The following is a 17,758-nucleotide window of genomic DNA, read 5'->3' as shown; positions in this document are numbered from 1 at the left end:
TGAAACACCTAATCCTTTTAATTCTTATCAGCTTATCACCAATGGGATTGATTAAAATGGGTAAAATGGCTATCATTAGTATCATTCACCTCTTTTCTGCTCTCCTTTTGACTTTTGACTTTTAAATTAACTGTAACAAAGAATTTAAATTTTACCGCGGCGGTCAGGGAGGTTTTTTGGTGATAAGGGAGGTTTTTCATAGCAGGACAGCAGTTTGGCAACACTGCATTTTTGCAGGACAATCGCAAAAAAATCTTTTTGCAAAAAGGGAAAATTAATTCAGAGAAATCTGTAATATTATAATTTTCTGTAAGAAAAAAAGAAAAAATATGTTTTAAAATTTAATCCTGATTATTTTATTAATGATTGGTAAATGGTAAAGCCAAAAATTCCCGAAACCCAACTTTTAAATGGGGTACAACTTTTACAACCAATGTTCGTAAATGCAACTTGCATTTTTCCTCGATTCCCATTGGTCGATTGCACTTTTCTAACCGGTTTTTAACCGGACTTGTATCAAGTTGTATCGTATGATGTCGGCATGTCGGCTTTTTTTGTTTGGATTTTCGGTTTTTTCAGTTTTTTGTAATAAGAAACGTGTGGTGAAAGTATTTAATTTTTGATTTTTCTTTGAGTTCTATCCTAATCTCCTTCTCTCTGATACTTAACAGAGGATATCTCTTGCATTTTACCAACTAGGTCTTTATCAAAAACCAAGTCAACTTTCCCCATAGATTGTAAGTACCCACAGACATACCATACCTCCAATCTTTCAAAGAATGGTATCCGTAAAAGCAATTCCATCATCAAATCTGTCCCTAATTTGGCCTATTCCTAAAGATCTGAGAAGCTTTATTCAATATTATTTATTTAGGAGAGTTTTATGAATGATTGGACAGTCTCAGAGAATACCATTAGCTAGCTCTGAACTTTAAAGGACTTTTCAATCGAACAATTTTATTCTCAAGTGCTATGAAGTTCCCATCTTCTTGGGTATTAGCCACTTTTCACTTCCATAAAGCAGTACCACTCATACCTAAAAGGTAATAATAATAATAATAATAATAGACTCGCTCCAATATGGAAGCTGTGTCGTGACGGCTAATATCTCGGGAGTAACTATCATAGTGACGACAGCCCCCTAGAGTGACGGCACCGCTGGAGTGAGGAATAATGTAGACGTCGTAGTCTAGATAGTAGAAGTGTGATAGCCAGGGAGCCCATACCTGTAATGGTGTGGAACAAACCAGTAGACAGACCAGAAAAAATCTGGTGTGAACACTTTGTCACTATAGGTACCTGAAAATTCTCTACCACCTAACCCTTAGAGCTCCATTATTATGTGGTCAAATTCTCAAATAAATGAGAATAAAATTCCATACCTTGGCTGGGATCAAACCCATGCCCTCCTGATTACCAGGCGAGCGTCTTGACCACTACGCCACCGAGGCAGGTTAGTATTTCAACAAAGAATAAAAATAAAATGAAAGCAATAGAATGTGTCATCAAGGTTATGTAAATTAAGGCTAGGTAAATATGTTCAATCCACAATAATTTTATTTTTATTATTTTAAGTATCTTGTTTGAAGTTTGAACAGTTCAAAGATATATTTTAAAGTAATAACCTACCAATATTTTTCACTTTTTTTTTTCATCAGATTCATCATGCTTGAAAAGAAGCCATTTGAAAGGTTACCAAAGTATACGAGTTGGCTCACCAGTGGTTTGGTAATCTGGTCACTATGGAGTGGTGGACTCACTTGTGGTGAGTAGAAAGAGGGTTGCGGGTTCGGTTCCCGCCCGGGGCGGATTTTATCCTGAACGTATAAAGGTCGTTCTCGAAACGACTGGCTGAATTCACCCCAAGCACAGAGCTGAAAAAACTTCAACCCCGCCGAGAATCAAACCTAGAACCTCCGCGTGCAAACCTAGTATACCCTGACTAGGCCACGGAGGCCTTCACCTTAGCTAGGGCTGGCTGATGGAGAGGGTCGACCCCGTCTGTACACGGGAAAAGGCGAAGAGAAGACTTTGAATCTGGAGGTTGGTGGTTCAAGTCCAACTCATAAAATTTAGGGTAGTGTATTACTTAAGCGGGGAACGACATTTGTGACCAGCATTTATGCCTAACACGATTCTTCGTTTTCCTCGCCTTATCCCGTGTACAGACGGGGTCGGCGTTTTTCGTCAGCCTCTCAATCAGTCTTAACTAGGTCTGATTGCTTTGGGCTGACATTGGGTTTTGGCTACAAATTTTACGAGTGGATGCCCTTCGCAATCAACCTTTGCTATTTCTTTTGCAAGGGAAAATCTCCCTGTTTAAAGTCCCCCAGCCAGACTAAGATGGTCTACTGCCTGTTTAACGTCCCCCAGCCAGACTAAGATGGTCTACTGCCTGTTTAACGTCCCCCTGCCAATGCTTAACATAATTAAAATTCCTAATTGTTTCTTTCTATTCCAGGCTGAACGAGGGCTACGCCAGTTTCGTAGAATTCCTGTCGACCTTCTCCTGTCCAATACGGAGTACCATCACTTGTTCTATCAGTTTGGAGTACAAATATTGAAACCCGCCGGACAGTCGCTGGGCTGGGAGCCGAAAGCTAATGAGAGTAAGTTAATTAGGAAATGGAGCAGTTGCAAATGGGTAAAAATTATCAATAAATGGACGGTTCCTATGTAAAAAGTTGGGAAAAATCCAAATCTGAGGTCAAAACTCCGAAAAAAAAATAGCTGTAAAAGGTCGAAAATTCAAATTTTATTTTCCGTTCTGTGTCGTCTGTCTGTCACTCTGTCTGTGCCCATAGAAGGACTTATCCAAACCTGGTCGACCTATATATCAAATTCCCGGAGGGACGGACCCAGCTTGTTTTGTGTACGATCTACGAAATGAAAATATACGTTTAAGTAAATATCTTTTTGATTTCCAGATCATTTGAACACACTGCTGAGGTCTCTGATAATCTCCCGGCTAGGTGTATATGGAGACCCAGACACGTTGACTTTAGCCCGGGCCAAATTCGAAGCTCATGTGAAAGGTACGGCCATATTGCCGGCCGATCTGAGGAGTCCTGTGTATAGAGCGGCCATTGCCGGGGGTAGCGAGGCCACGTATCAGCAGTTGCTCAAGGTAAGCCAAGGAAATGAACCTGTTATTTGTCTCTTTTTTAGTTTGGTTAGGGGAGTTTAAACAGAGAGTAGACCAGCTTAGTCTGGCCAGGGAACTTTGACCAGGGAATATACCAGCTTAATCTGGCTGGGAGACTTTAAATAGGGAGTAGACCAGCTTAGTCTGGCTAGGGAACTTTGAACAGGGAGTATACCAGCTCAATCTGGCTGGGAGACTTTGAACAGGGAGTAGACCAGCTTAATCTGGCTGGAGGACTTTAAACAGGGACTATACGAGCCTGAAGTGTCCCTTGCTAAAAGAAATAGCAAAGGTTGAGTGCGAAGGACATCCACTCGTAAAAATTTCAAAACCAAATGTCAGCCGAAAGCAATGTGTAACTTTTTTGTACTCTTTGGACTTTATTTAACAAGCTTTTGGTTTTTCTTTGTGAACAGTTTTTGAAATCGTATTTTCCCCCTTTCTATACCAAAATATACCAAAATTCCGACATGCAAGAAGAAACTTTCGGCTTAGAGATATTTTTCGTAGATTCGTATAAGGTTAACCCATCCTTTAGGGCTGTTTGCCTTCACAACTATACCTCGGAGTGGGCTTTTGTGTATGAGGAATCCTTTGCATTACCAGTGTAAAAAGATTATTGAAATATGGAAATTGATTGCAAAGGAGGCACTTAGTAATGCTGTGATATCCACAAAATTTGTGACAAAGGTGTGCTTTAGAACAAATAATATTTGAGATTTGATTCCAAGTACTGAGCCATAGGTGGTCGGGAATTTCTTCAAATACTTTTTCCGCAAATGTAATACAAAGTCGTGTGATGTTCAAGATTGATTCAAGTTCTCATTACTTTCAGGTGATTCATAATTATGGACATGGGGGTTATGGTGTTACCACTGCTCCGGGCACTTCCAGATATGCTGTACAGCTAGTCACACGAGCCTTGGATCCAACCTCTTCTTTGAAATCCAAACTATAAACTCCTGGCCTTGGACCAAACCGGTGAGTGTTTTTTCGAAGGTTGTTAACACTGGAACGATTACGATTTTGAAATTAAATTGATAAATAAATATTACTATCTACGAAAACATTGTATGAATTTTTAAGTACGTGCCTTTTTTTAGTGTTCCACCGCCGTTTTTATTTCGTAGCAATGAAACAACTGCTACATTAGACGCATGTGGCCTGTGTCGTAGCATGCCCATCCCGTAGTATGCCTCTCATCAGATGGGCGAGAAGAGACACAATACTAAAAAAAAATGTCAAATAAAAATTACAAAAAAAAAATACAAAAGACCCGCCCCTATCAGGTAGACCTGACAGATACACCTGATCAGGTCTACCTGATACCTGATGGTGAGTGGCCGGCCTAATGATTTACTGTACTATAATTCTTCAGGATTTCCGCAAGGGTATGCATCTATATCTAACGCGTCACCAGTATAGCAATGCCTTCACAGAGGATTTTTTTTTTTTTTTTTTTGAGATATTTGGATCACCAATAACTTACTGTACTAAACATAATTCTTCAGGATTTCCGCAAGGGTATGCATCTATATCTAACGCGGCACCAGTATAGCAATGCCTTCACAGAGGATCTGTGGGCCGCTCTAGAGGAAGCCTCTAGTAAACCCATAGGCCGTGTGATGTCTACGTGGACACAACAGATGGGATCACAGAGGATCTGTGGGCCGCTCTAGAGGAAGCCTCTAGTAAACCTATAGGCCGTGTGATGTCTACGTGGACACAACAAATGGGGTTTCCGGTCATCTCTGTGGACGCCAGCGTTCAGAATGAGGACGGAAGTCGAACGCTCACTCTCTCGCAGACCAAGTTCTCCGCGGACGGGTCAACCGGTAAGGCTATGATCTCCACATACCAAACATCCCTGCTCAAAGTTCCACTTTATGTAAACACTACCTACCTATGTAGGTACCTACATAGGTAGGTACCTACCTGCCTTTGTATGTAGGTACCTATCTACCTACCTATGTAGGTACCTACCTGCCTTTGTAGGTACCTACAAAGGTAGGTAGATAGGTACCTACATAGGTAGGTATGAGTAGGTAGATAGGTAGGTACCTACCCTCCTATGTAGTATTACCTACCTATATAATAATAATAGTGCTTATTTATACTGCTCGCATAGGACTGATAAGTCCCTTTACTCCAGCAGTATACCGGTAAATCGTGAACTTTGACGTCACGGCATACGCTCCCGTAGGCGATGACGTCACATCAAATGTCCCGAGCAAAGCTCCTTCGCGGGCAACGCATTAATGTGTTTGTGCGCATACGTTTCTGCGCAGTTCTTTCTGCTGCTCCGCTAGCGCGCTTGCATAGTGGCGCTACCTAACGGACGGAAAAAAAACAACTGCGTAAAGTCTGACGTCACACATCTTTGAACTCTTTCATTAGAACGGAAAATAAAAATTGAATTTTCGACGTTTTACAGTTATTTATTCGGAGTTTTGACGTCAGATTTCGATTTTTCCCAACAATTTACATAGGAATCGACCATTTATTTTTAATTTTTACCCATTTGCAACTGCTCCATTTAAGCCGTATTTTATGATGTGACTTTTTTTAGATTCAACATGGCTGAACCGTAGAGATTCCGCTTTAGAGTCCACTCTTGCTGCCACAGGCCACCTATGTGTTTTCAATGGTGGTTATCTGAAAGAGAGCCTCTGAGAGAAGTTTTGCTTTTTCTATGAAAAAATGCCAAGAATTAAAGACTTTATTTTTTCATTTGAAGGGAGAAGTTTTAATATATGGGTTTCTCTGGGTAATGACAATGGAATATGCTTTGGTAGTCGGGATGTTGAAATTGAAAATTCATTATAATTATCTCCTTGGCTGAATCAAAAAAAAGTCACATAATACGACGTGTTATTTATAATCTTATTTCCCTCTATACCCGTTTTCTTAAGAAAAATTCAGCTTTCCTCTGAAAATTTCCAACACAAACCTTGTTTTTCCTGGGCTATTTGGTAACAATTTTCTTTCAGAATTTTGAGAGATAGGTAGGTAGGTAGGATACAAAAATTGGTAATATCTATTTGCTCAGAAATTTTGAAAAGCAAGGTTAGGGGTAAAAATTTAGAAAATTGTGACCAAAATGGCCGACTTGGTAACAATTTTCGGTCTAAATTTCGTAAGCTAGAATATAAAAAAAAAATGTTACCAAAATGGCTGATTTGGTAACAATTTTTTCTAAATCTTTTGTAAGCTAGGATATAAAAAATTGTTACCAAAATGGCTGATTTGGTAACAATTTTTTCTAGATCTTTTGTAAAGCAGGAAGCACACGGGAATACAAGTTGGGGGTTTGCTTTGGAATTCAAGATAGCGACAGAAAATTACTATCAAAATGGCTTTTAGCCCAGGAAAAATAGCCCCGTGTTCTATCAGCCTGCAAAAATTCAGCTTTCCTCTGAAAATTTCCAACACAAACCTTGTTTTTCCTGGGGGCTATTTGGTAACAATTTTCTTTCAGAATTTTGAGAGATAGGTAGGTAGGATACAAAAATTGGTAATATCTATTTGCTCAGAAATTCTGAAAAGTAGGGTTAGGGGTAAAAATTTAGAAAATTGTTACCAAAATGGCTGCTTTGGTAACAATTTTCGATCTAAATTTCGTAAGCTAGGATATAAAAAATTGTTACCAAAATGGCTGATTTGGTAACAATTTTTTCTAGATCTTTTCTAAAGCAGGAAGCACACGGGAATACAAGTTGGGGAAAACTACAAACTATCACTGTTACTGCTTTGATTTCAACAAATTTTACTATCTAATAAAATGATCCTAAAATTAAACGTGTGGCTGGGTCCTTCATCAGAATTTAACTGGGTCGATGTTTGAAAAAAAAAAAAAAATAATAATAATAACTTGGCAACTCTTCTGCAAAAATTGTTATCAAAATGGCTGATTTGATAACAATATTTCAACATACTAATTAGGTAATCAATCTGATTGGTTGATTTCAAAATTTTATCAAATCAGATTGCTTCGTACGAGAGTTAAGCTCAAACTGAGTTTAAACTGATTCTGGACCGGGCCATAAAAATGTTATTTGAATTTGTACACCTGCTTGCCTGTGATTTGATTTAATCTGAATACACGTGATCTAAAATCCATTTATATTAATGGCCAGATCAACAGAGTGGGTTTAAACTAAACTCCGTTTAAGTTTAACCCTCGTATTAAGACTATTAAGCAACCTTTTTTTTTTAAATCAGATTGCTTAATCCAAAGAGTTCAACTTGTCTCCGAGTAAGAGCCATACTTGTAGGTTTTATTTCCTACCACTAGTTCGTCAGGCTGAGCGTCCCTGTATACAGGAACCAGATTCTCTAGGGATGCATTCTGAAATGAAATTTGAGATATACATACCTATCTCATACACAAAAGTGCTTTATACACAAAAAGCTCACTCCGAGGCTTAGGTGCAGGTGCAAACAGACCTTAAGGATGGGTTACAGTCTCCGAGTAAGAGCCATACTTGTAGGTTTTATTTCCTACCACTAGTTCGTCAGGCTGAGCGTCCCTGTATACAGGAACCAGATTCTGTATGGATGCATTCTGAAATGAAATTTGAGATATACATACCTATCTCATACACAAAAGTGCTTCATACACAAAAACCCAAACCCAAAGCCCACTCCAAGGCTTAAGCCTCGTCTAATTAGGTGTAGGTGCAAACAGACCTTGAGGATGGGTTACGCTTCTCCGAATCTACAAAAGTAGGTAAGTGCTTACTTTTATGCCTGACCTTACCACAGAGAGTTTCCAGTACCTGGCCTGTGTAAATCAAAGAAACCCCTTCACATTGTGTTAACTCTTAGTGGAGGTAGGGAGATAAAGAAGGGAGAGAGAGAGAGAGAGAGAATACCTAGGTACTCACTTTGGTCAGATCAGCAGAGATGTTTGACAGATTGTATCCAGAAATCAAATGCACTCCAGACTGTGAGTCTGATAGAAGATTGTAATAGAAATGATATGAATCTTCAATCCAAGTCCTGTATAATTGAATAAAAACCAGTCTATGTAGCATAGATAGTAGTACGTCTGCCTAGTAAATGGTAGGTCGTGAGCTTTGTATGAAGAACTTTTGTGTATGAAGAACTTTTGTGTATGAAGAACTTTTGTGTATGAAGAACTTTTGTGTATGAAGCACTTTTGTGTATGAAGCACTTACTTAGATAGTTATATCTCAAATTTCATTTCAGAATGCATCCATAGAGAATCTAGTTCCTGTATACAGGGACGCTCAGCCTGACGAACTAGTGGTAGGAAATAAAACCTACAAGTATGGCTCTTACTCGGAGACCCTGGTCATTGAGAACTCTGACTTCCTACCCTGGGCTATGAAAAGGTAAACTTAAATACTTAAATAAATATTGAATAAACAATAATAATAAATAAAAATAAAATAACTAAGTAAAAAAATGGAAATATCCTGTTGCATAGGATTGAGTACCATCTTGAAGGTTCAAATAGCTTTGTAAGCGCTAGGTCGCGGGTTCGAGTCCCACCCCGGGCCGGACTTTGTCCTAAACGGATAATTTTCGTTCTCGGAACGGCTGGCTTTCTCCTATCCTGTCTTCCTTTTCTCTTCGCTTTCGGGACGCCAAGACCTTAGCAGTTACAGTTCCTTCCATCACAAATATCGTTCCGATCACTACACCTAGATAAATTTTATGACTTGACTTGGACTCGAACCACCAACCTCCAGATCCAGAGTCCAACTGCACTACTGAGGTTGGTTTTCCCCACAGGGTGTCAAAACAAGGCGGCAAGTTCAGGCGCGGAACCGTCTCTTCGTTTTCAGGGTTGGAATCGGAATTTGACTTCGTGTTTAACTGTGCAGGGCTGGGCGCTCAGGCTCTCTGTCGAGATCGGAAGTTAACTCCTATACGAGGACAAGTCATCAAGGTCAGTTATTATTATTATTATTATTATTATTATTATTATTATTAATCAGAAAAGTTATGGGAGTAGATCCTCTAAAACTATTTTTTTAAAGAGGTTTGAGAGAGGGAACTATACGAGTAACTGCTAAGGTCTTATCGTCCCGAAAGCGAAGAGAGAAGGAAGACAGGATAGGAGAACGCCAGACGTTCTGAGAACAAACTTTATCCGTTCAAGATGAAGTTTGCCCCGGGCAGGAATCAAACCCGCGACCTAGGCTGGCAGTTTTAACGTTAACTCGACTATTTTTCATTGAGTTAAAATTAGTTTTGCAGACCTTTAAGTAAAGTAAAGTCAAATGTTAACAATATTTTGACCTTACTGTGATTGAAGCGTGACCTACAGTGTAGGAAACAGGCTTCGGAGTTGAAACGGGATGATATTTCACATGTCATACGATGAGATTTGCGTAGAGTTACGTGGTTAGAGCGTGTTAGCATGATAGATAATGTAAGGAGCAGTAAACGTGCAAAATATTTGCTACAGAGTATGATAGATATAGCATGTTTTGTTGCGTGCAAGATGAATAACGTGACGTATAGTCTACTCATTAGCCGGGGCGGATTTTATCCTGATGGGATAATATTCGTTCTCGGAACGGCCGGCTTTCTCCTATCCTGTCTTCCTTCTCTCTTCGATTTCGAGACGATAAGACCATAGCTGTTACAGTTCCCTCTGTCAAACCTCTTAAATGGTCTGTCTACTAGTTTGTTCACCATTACAGGTATGGGCTCCCTGGCTATCACACTTCTACTATCTAGACTACGACGTCTACGTTATTCCTCACTCCAACGGTGCCGTCACTCTAGGGGGCTGTCGTCACTATGATAGTTACTCCCGAGATATTAGCCGTCACGACACAGCTTCCATATTGGAGCGATGCTACTCTCTCCTGCCCAGGTTAGAGGAAGCACCTGTCCTGTATGAATGGTGCGGACTGAGACCTCATCGCTCCCTCGTGCGAGTTGAAATCGAACAGATAGGACGATTGAAGGCGAGTTTTTACTTTTTCTTCCCTGTGATCAGTTATTTTCTCTAAAAAAAAAGACATGACTTTCTTTTAAACCATTGTTAATGTTTATTTATAACAATCAGCTTTGTGAGGACGAAGCACCTGTCCTGTATGAATGGTGCGGACTGAGACCTCATCGCTCCCTCGTGCGAGTTGAAATCGAACAGATAGGACGATTGAAGGTGAGTTTCTTTTTGGTGATTGAATATTTCTTTTAAAAAATTACACGTTTTTTTGTATTTTTTTTCAACACTTTGTTGGTGTTTATTTATAACATTCACCTTCGGGAGGACAATGGAGTAGAAACCAGTGGCGGCATTATGAGTGTAGAAAGATTGATGACAAATGAGAATTAATAGTAAAGGAGGCACTTAGTAATGCTGTGGTACCCACAAAAATTGTGAAAAAGTAAAAAGGTCTGAGTTTTGATTCCAAGTTGCGAGCCATAGGTGGTTCGGGACTTGGAATTTCTTCAATTAAGTTTTCCGCAGCATTACCAGTGTAAAAAGATTATTGAAATATGGAAATTGATTGCAAAGGAGGCACTTAGTAATGCTGTGATATCCACAAAATTTGTGGCAAAGGTGTGCTTATAATAATATTTGAGATTTGATTCCAAGTACCGAGCCATAGGTGGTCGGGAATTTCTTCAAATACTTTTTCCGACAATGTAATACAAAGTCGTGTGATGTTCAAGATTGATTCAAGTTCTCGTTACTTTCAGGTGATTCATAATTATGGACATGGGGGTTATGGCGTTACCACTGCTCCGGGCACTTCTAGATATGCTGTACAGCTAGTCAAACAAGCCTTGGATCCAACCTCTTCTTTGAAATCCAAACTATAAACTCCTAGCCTTGGACCAAACTTCTTCTCTTAAATCCAAACTATAAACTCCCAATCTTGGATGGAATAGAATGCCTTAGGCATTAATCCCGTCTCTGTGTTAGAATTTTCTCAATATTAATTTTTCTTTTTAGTTATTATTTTGTATTGTTATTTTATTTTCCTTTTTTTTTGTGTTACATTGTAAAGAAATCCTAATAAAGAATTAATATTATACACTAAAAATAAAATCCCAGCCTTGGACCCTACCACTTCTAATCTCTCAAATACGAACTATAAACGAAACGATTAGCCCAGTAGTACGCCCTTGCTTGCCAAGGAGAAGGTACCGGGTTCGATGCCCAAGGAACGTGTCAACTCTTTCGAGCTTTAATAACAACAATAAACAACACAAGTTTAACAAAAATAGATTCCAATATCAACTTTTGATCAATATATTTCTTTCTTTGTGTTAACATTAAGTTCAAAATATTTCTCTATTCATACAATAAATTTACAATAACGTTAAGTAAGTCATACAACTTAAGCCACGAAATAGCGTTTTGACAGAGGGAACTGTAACTGCTAAGGTCTTATCGTCCCGAAAGCGAGAAGGAAGACAGGATAGGAGGAAGCCAGCCGGTCCGAGAACGAACCTTATCTGTTTGGGATAAAAAAAACTCCATCTCACGACCCAAGTTGTACGACTATACGTGAGGTACTTTCTCTTTCAAATACATACAATTTGAAAATAAATATAAAACACTAACTATTTTCATCTCAAACCAAAAAAATCAAAGTAAAATGAAAATAAAATCTAAAAAATAAACAAAACGAAATGAAAATTTAAACATGAATAGAATTAGAGTGTGTCTCTTAACTGTGGAGACATGGCGAAATTAAAACCCGACGGATCACTTAGGTGAAGCAACATTGAGCATGGCGGGCAACTGAATTAACGACCGTCAACACGTACTACTGAGGGAAAATATGTCTCTCTTCTATACTATTTCCCGGTATCCTAGGTTTTACAGGGATTTGCCGGGAAATCCTTGTTTTTACCTGAAAATCCCAAGTTTTTACCGGGATATCCTAGATTTTACCGGGAAATCCTATTTTTTTTTTTTTTACCCGGAAATCTTGGGTTTTACCGGAATATCCTAAATTTTACAGGGAAATCCTAGGTTTCATCATAGATATGCTGTACAGCTAGTCAAACAAGCCTTGGATCCAACCTCTTCTTTGAAATCCAAACTATAAACTCCTAGCCTTGGACCAAACCTCTTCTCTTTAATCCAAACTATAAACTCCCAATCTTGGATGGAATAGAATGCCTTAGGCATTAATCCCGTCTCGGTGTTAGAATTTTCTCAATATTAATTTTTCTTTTTAGTTATTATTTTGTATTGTTATTTTATTTTCCTTTTTTTGTGTTACATTGTAAAGAAATCCTAATAAAGAATTAATATCATACACTAAAAATAAAATCCCAGCCTTGGACCCTACCACTTCTCTCAAATACGAACTATAAACGACACGATTAGCCCAGTAGTACGCCCTTGCTTGCCAGGGAGAAGGTACCGGGTTCGATGCCCAAGGAACGTGTCAACTCTTTCGAGCTTTAATAACAACAATAAACAACACAAGTTTAACAAAAAATAGATTCCAATATCAACTTTTGATCAATATATTTCTTTCTTTGTGTTAACATTAAGTTTAAAATATTTCTCTATTCATACAATAAATTTACAATAACGTTAAGTAAGTCATACAACTTATTAAGCCACGAAATAGAGTTTTGACAGAGGGAACTGTAACTGCTAAGGTCTTATCAGCCCGAAAGCGAGAAGGAAGACAGGATAGGAGGAAGCCAGCCGGTCCGAGAACGAACCTTATCTGTTTGGGATAAAAAAAAACTCCATCTCACGACCCAAGTTGTACGACTATACGTGAGGTACTTTCTCTTTCAAATACATACAATTTTAAAATAAATATAAAACACTAACTATTTTCATCTCAAACCAAAAAATTAAAATAAAATGAAAAGGAAATCTAAAAAATAAACAAAACGAAATGAAAATTTAAACATGAATAGAATTACAGTGTGTCTCTTAACTGTGGAGACATGGCGAAATTAAAACCCGACGGATCACTTAGGACACTTAGGTGAAGCAACATTGAGCATGGCGGGCAACTGAATTAACGACCGTCAACACGTACTACTGAGGGAAAATATGTCTCCCTTCTATAATATTTCCCGGTATCCTAGGTTTTACAGGGATATTCTAGGTTTTGCCGGGAAATCCTCGTTTTTACCGGGAAAATCCCAAGTTTTTACCGGGAAATCCGAAATGAAAATTTAAACATGAATAGAATTACAGTGTGTCTCTTAACTGTGGAGACATGGCGAAATTAAAACCCGACGGATCACTTAGGTTATCTGAATTAACGACCGTCAACACGTACGTACTACTGAGGGAGAGTATGTCTCCCTTTGATAACATTTTTAGGTAATAGTACAGGGATATCTTGTGTTTTACCGGAAAATCCTAGGATTTCCTGGCAAAACCGGGATATTTTAGCTTTTACAGGGAAATCTTAGGTTTTCCCGGGATATCCTAGGTTTTGCCAAGAAAATCCTAGGTTTCATCACTCTCTGGGCTTATGGCTTATTCTTTAACACATCAAATACATGCCTGAATTTATACTATGCCTGTCAAATATATAAATATTTCTATATACAATACTTAAATAATATATAATTTTCAATATACATATTAGCATAATAAATATCTCTAGACCTCTCCATATTATACATGAGAGGAGGAATTTCACTAACAAGTAACCTAATAAGGGACAGTCTTTAGTTTAACATTTAATAGTAAAATGTTTGTCACATACCCCCCCAAAATGAGTTTTTTTCTGAATCTAATGAATCTAAGGAATCCAGATTTATTATTAAATGTGTTTATATTAGACATCCTAGGTTATAAAGTTATGAAATAGGTAACTACAAAACTTATTACCTTTATATGATACAATGGAACGTGTATCCATTGTATCATAATATGATCCATTGTATCATCATAATACAAAACTTATTACCTTTATATTATAAAGGTAATAAGTTTTGTAATCCAGATTTACTTTGGGGGGAAAAATGTATTTTGAAAATCCGTATTCGGTGAATCGAATTATCAAATCCAGATACTTGAATCCATTTTTTTTTTTTTTTAACAAGTTTTCCATTTATATATTGATTGACAAAAGAAAAAACTCAGAACATACATTTTTCATATAAATGGTATACCCACCCGTATAAGCAGAGCTTGTGCCACGGATGGGGAGTTCAGGTACCTACTCTAGATGCCTCAAATAACGGGACCAAAAATTACACAAATATATGGACAAATAAACTGAATTGAAATCAAATTAGGGCGACCAGACCAAATGTAGGGACTCAGAATAGGGGGGGTTGTGACAGGACGGATAAAATCTCTTAAACAAACTCTTCCTTTTAAAATAAAAACAGGCACATTTTGCCTTGGAAAAAAAAAACTTAACACACATCATTCTTCAAATACCTACATACATTACCAACTAAAAAAAAAAAAAATAAAATAAAAATAACTCTTACATACAAAACTTCCAATATGTACAGTACACAAAAACGCCTTTCAGACGTAATTTAAAAGCTAATTCTGCAAGGTCCCGGGTTCAATTCCTGGCAGAAGATTGTTTCAGGTGAACTGAATTTGTAACGTGAGTTTCTAGCCTGAATCTCACGTCACGTGACGTCACGTCCCTGGCTTGATTAGTTCCAAGGATATCTGTACAGTACACAAAAACGCCTTTCAGACGTAATTTAAAAGCTAATTCTGCAAGGTCCCGGGTTTGATTCCCGGCAGAAGATTGTTTCAGGCGAACTGAATTTGTAACGTGAGTTTCTAGCCTGAATCTCACATCACGTGACGTCACGTCCCTGGCTTGATTAGTTCCAAGGATATAATAGTAAGGCTCCTGTGGTGATGTAGGGATTCAGCTAGACTAGAAGGCCATGTACTACCGATCCTCATTGGACGCAGGATTGTCTTCGCCTGTGAAGAAGAGAAAACGGGAATTCAGTTAAATTGACGATGAAATATATCCAGAAGATTTTTTTTTTTTTTTAAGAGGTTTGACAGAGGGAACTATAACTGTAAGGTCTTATCGTCCCGAAATCGAAGAGAGAAGGAAGACAGGATAGAAGAAAGCCAGCCGTTCTGAGAACGAACCTTATCCATTCAGGATAAAATCAGAGTGCTACCTTCAGAAGGTAGCACGCCTGTCTTGTAAGCGCTAGTTAGAGGGTTCGATTCCCACCTGGGGCGAACTTTATCTTAAACAGATAGGGTTCGTTCTCGGAACGGCTGGCTTTCTCCTATCCTGTCTTCCTTCTCTCTTCTATTTCGGGACGATAAGACCTTAGCAGTTACAGTTCCCCCTATCAAACCTTCAATGAAACTCGTTATAAACACATCTACATTGTGTCACTCTGCTAAGGTCTTATCGTCCCGAAAGCGAAGAGAGAAGGAAGACAGGATAGGAGAAAGCCAGCCGTTCCGAGAACGAATATTATCCGTTCAGGATAAAGTTCGCCCCGGGCGTGAATCGAATGAGTAAAGCGTCTGACTTGTAAGCGCTAGGTCGCGGGTTCGATTCTCGCTCAGGGGCGATCTTCATCCATTACAGATAAGGTTTGTTCTTGGAACGGCTGCCTTTCTCCCTATCCTGTCCTCTCTTCGAATTCGAGACGATAAGACCTTAGCTGTTACAGTTCCCTCTATCTAGTAATCCTCCTTTTACTTTCCTTATCATATAGGAAGGAAAGTAATGTAATCGGGTCAAATTTTCGATGGTCAGTTTTTAATGAAAAAACACGTTTTGAGGTCCCTTAGACCTTAGAGCCTCAATCCAATGTTTCAGCAGCTCGTGGTTGCTTAACTCACCTGCTATCTCTCGGTTGGCCCGCGCTCTGTCTTGTACAATATACAACGAGCCGAGAAGGAAGAATATGCCGCCCAGAACTTCGATGAAACTCGTTATAAACAGGGCGTATTGGAGGGCGAGAAATTCGTCGCTTTTGTGCGCCAGAAATTCGTCGCTTTTGTGCGCCAGAAATTCGTCGCTTCTGTGCGCCGTTTCGTCGAGGGAGGAGACGAGAGGAAGAGATGTGCTATTGGAGGAGGAGAAGGGGAGGGAGGGAGCAAGGGAGGAGGGGAGCATGGCGTTTGCCACCAGGGTGGAGGCTCCGAGTTGCAGTGAATGGCGGAACATTTCCGAGAGCTGGAGGGGGGGGGGAAGAGAAAAACACAGAAACATTAATAACACGACTTTTTAGAACTAAAAAAAAAGGATCAAAATTTTGTGCTCTGGCTCGTGGTTTTAACAAAAACAGTTTATCGATTAAAATGAAAAAGTTATGACCTAAAAACTGACATAAAGGTCATCATTTCTTTAAAAGGTGGTTTTTTGGACATTTCTCGGAAACGAAGCCGAAGTTAGGAAAATGACCCAACAATATTGACTTGGGAAAAACACCTTTGTATATCTATTATTATGTTCAATAAATAAATAATTGAATTGAAAAAAAAAAAAATTTGAAAAAAACCTTGTTGGAAATGATGAGGTCTACCTACCCTGAGCCGTTGTCGGTGTTTTTCTGGCGCACCCTGTATACCGTCATGGCGGCTACTATAGATCAGTTCAGATTCAGGAACAATTTACTTATCTACTTACCAATCCTATCAGATACGGACTGCCAGCATCTCCAAATGCATGTGAGATGAGAATCTGGAATGCCTCTGCTGTTGATCTCCGCAGAGGTAATACAACATATAGCGTCATGTCGGCTACTATAGACCAGTTCAGATTCAGGAATAATTTACTTATCTACTTACCAATCCTATCAGATACGGACTGCCAGCATCTCCAAATGCATGTGAGATGAGAATCTGGAATGCCTCTGCTGTTGATCTCCGCAGAGGTAATACAACATATAGCGTCATGTCGGCTACTATAGACCAGTTCAGATTCAGGAATAATTTACTTATCTACTTACCAATCCTATCAGATACGGACTGCCAGCATCTCCAAATGCATGTGAGATGAGAATCTGGAATGCCTCTGCTGTTGATCTTCGCAGAGGTAATACAACATATAGCGTCATGTCGGCTACTATAGACCAGTTCAGATTCAGGAATGATTTACTTATCTACTTACCAATCCTATCAGATACGGACTGCCAGCATCTCCAAATGCATGTGAGATGAGAATCTGGAATGCCTCTGCTGTTGATCTCCGCAGAGGTAATACAACATATAGCGTCATGTCGGCTACTATAGACCAATTCAGATTCAGGAATATCTACGAAGAGAATAAAATATAATAACTAAATTTTATTTAGTATTCAAATTTTGGAGAATTAAAAAAAAAGGATTTGGAGGAAGCCGAAATCAACCCTGATCTTATACACAATAGACCCCTACACAATAGACCTGCCTCGGTGGTGTAGTGGTCAAGGCGCTCGCCTGGTAAACAGGAGGGCGTGGGTTCAATCCCAGCCGAGGTATGGAATTTTATCCTCAATAAAATTTGAGAATTTGACCACAATAATAGTAGTAGCCTACTGCTGGAGTAAAGGGACTTTTCAGTCCTATGCGAGCAGTATAAATAAGCACTATTATTATTATTATTATTATTGAGCTATCGCGCTCCTTCATTTTATCACTGAACAAATTACGTTTTTTTTTTTTTTTTTTTTTTTTAGAGGTTTGACAGAGGG

The 17,758-nt window shown here is 38.8% G+C and overlaps 3 protein-coding genes and 1 long non-coding RNA gene across 4 annotated transcripts in view; 3 read left to right on the top strand and 1 right to left on the bottom strand.

The window, feature by feature from the left end:
• Nucleotides 1-10,158, top strand: part of LOC103515755 (D-aspartate oxidase) — a 30,661-nt gene extending 20,503 nt beyond the window's left edge. Inside the window, exons 2-4 of the mRNA XM_026828354.1 lie at nucleotides 8,357-8,502; nucleotides 8,906-9,062; nucleotides 9,823-10,158. Of these exons, the coding sequence (XP_026684155.1) occupies nucleotides 8,495-8,502; nucleotides 8,906-9,062; nucleotides 9,823-10,137 (480 nt within the window). The 5' untranslated portion in view covers nucleotides 8,357-8,494 and the 3' untranslated portion in view covers nucleotides 10,138-10,158. The remainder of the gene's footprint in view (nucleotides 1-8,356; nucleotides 8,503-8,905; nucleotides 9,063-9,822) is intronic.
• On the top strand, nucleotides 1,666-5,818 carry LOC113470130 (puromycin-sensitive aminopeptidase-like). The gene is made up of 7 exons (XM_026828343.1): nucleotides 1,666-1,728; nucleotides 2,462-2,609; nucleotides 2,928-3,148; nucleotides 3,981-4,064; nucleotides 4,657-4,762; nucleotides 4,849-4,980; nucleotides 5,715-5,818. Exons 1-7 carry the CDS (start codon nucleotides 1,666-1,668, stop codon nucleotides 5,816-5,818), a joined length of 858 nt encoding a protein of 285 aa, XP_026684144.1.
• Nucleotides 10,159-10,202: 44 nt separating the features above from the next.
• On the top strand, nucleotides 10,203-11,393 carry LOC113470135. Its single transcript, XR_003393305.1, has 2 exons — nucleotides 10,203-10,292; nucleotides 10,835-11,393. It is a non-coding gene; the product is annotated as an uncharacterized LOC113470135 (long non-coding RNA).
• A 3,375-nt stretch (nucleotides 11,394-14,768) lies between these two features.
• Nucleotides 14,769-17,758, bottom strand: part of LOC103515754 (protein spinster-like) — a gene marked incomplete at its 5' end in the record, with an annotated part of 7,667 nt that continues 4,677 nt past the window's right edge. Inside the window, 4 exons of the mRNA XM_008480696.2 lie at nucleotides 14,769-15,032; nucleotides 15,924-16,260; nucleotides 16,714-16,866; nucleotides 17,197-17,340. Coding sequence (XP_008478918.1) covers nucleotides 14,998-15,032; nucleotides 15,924-16,260; nucleotides 16,714-16,866; nucleotides 17,197-17,340 — 669 coding nt within the window. The remainder of the gene's footprint in view (nucleotides 15,033-15,923; nucleotides 16,261-16,713; nucleotides 16,867-17,196; nucleotides 17,341-17,758) is intronic.

The sequence above is a fragment of the Diaphorina citri genome, unplaced genomic scaffold, assembly GCF_000475195.1.
Source record: "Diaphorina citri unplaced genomic scaffold, Diaci psyllid genome assembly version 1.1 scaffold1410, whole genome shotgun sequence".
NCBI classification, from domain to species: Eukaryota; Metazoa; Arthropoda; class Insecta; order Hemiptera; family Psyllidae; genus Diaphorina; species Diaphorina citri.
This window is presented reverse-complemented; position numbering and strand designations above follow the sequence as displayed.

Coding starts and splice junctions, on each gene's coding strand:
- LOC113470130 (XM_026828343.1), top strand. CDS start 1,666: ATGCTTGAAAAGAAGCCATTTGAAAGGTTACCAAAGTATACGAGTTGG. Junction 4,763..4,848: donor AGCCTCTAGTAAACCCATAG/GCCGTGTGATGT, acceptor GTAAACCTATAG/GCCGTGTGATGTCTACGTGG. Junction 4,981..5,714: donor CTCCGCGGACGGGTCAACCG/GTAAGGCTATGA, acceptor GACTTTTTTTAG/ATTCAACATGGCTGAACCGT.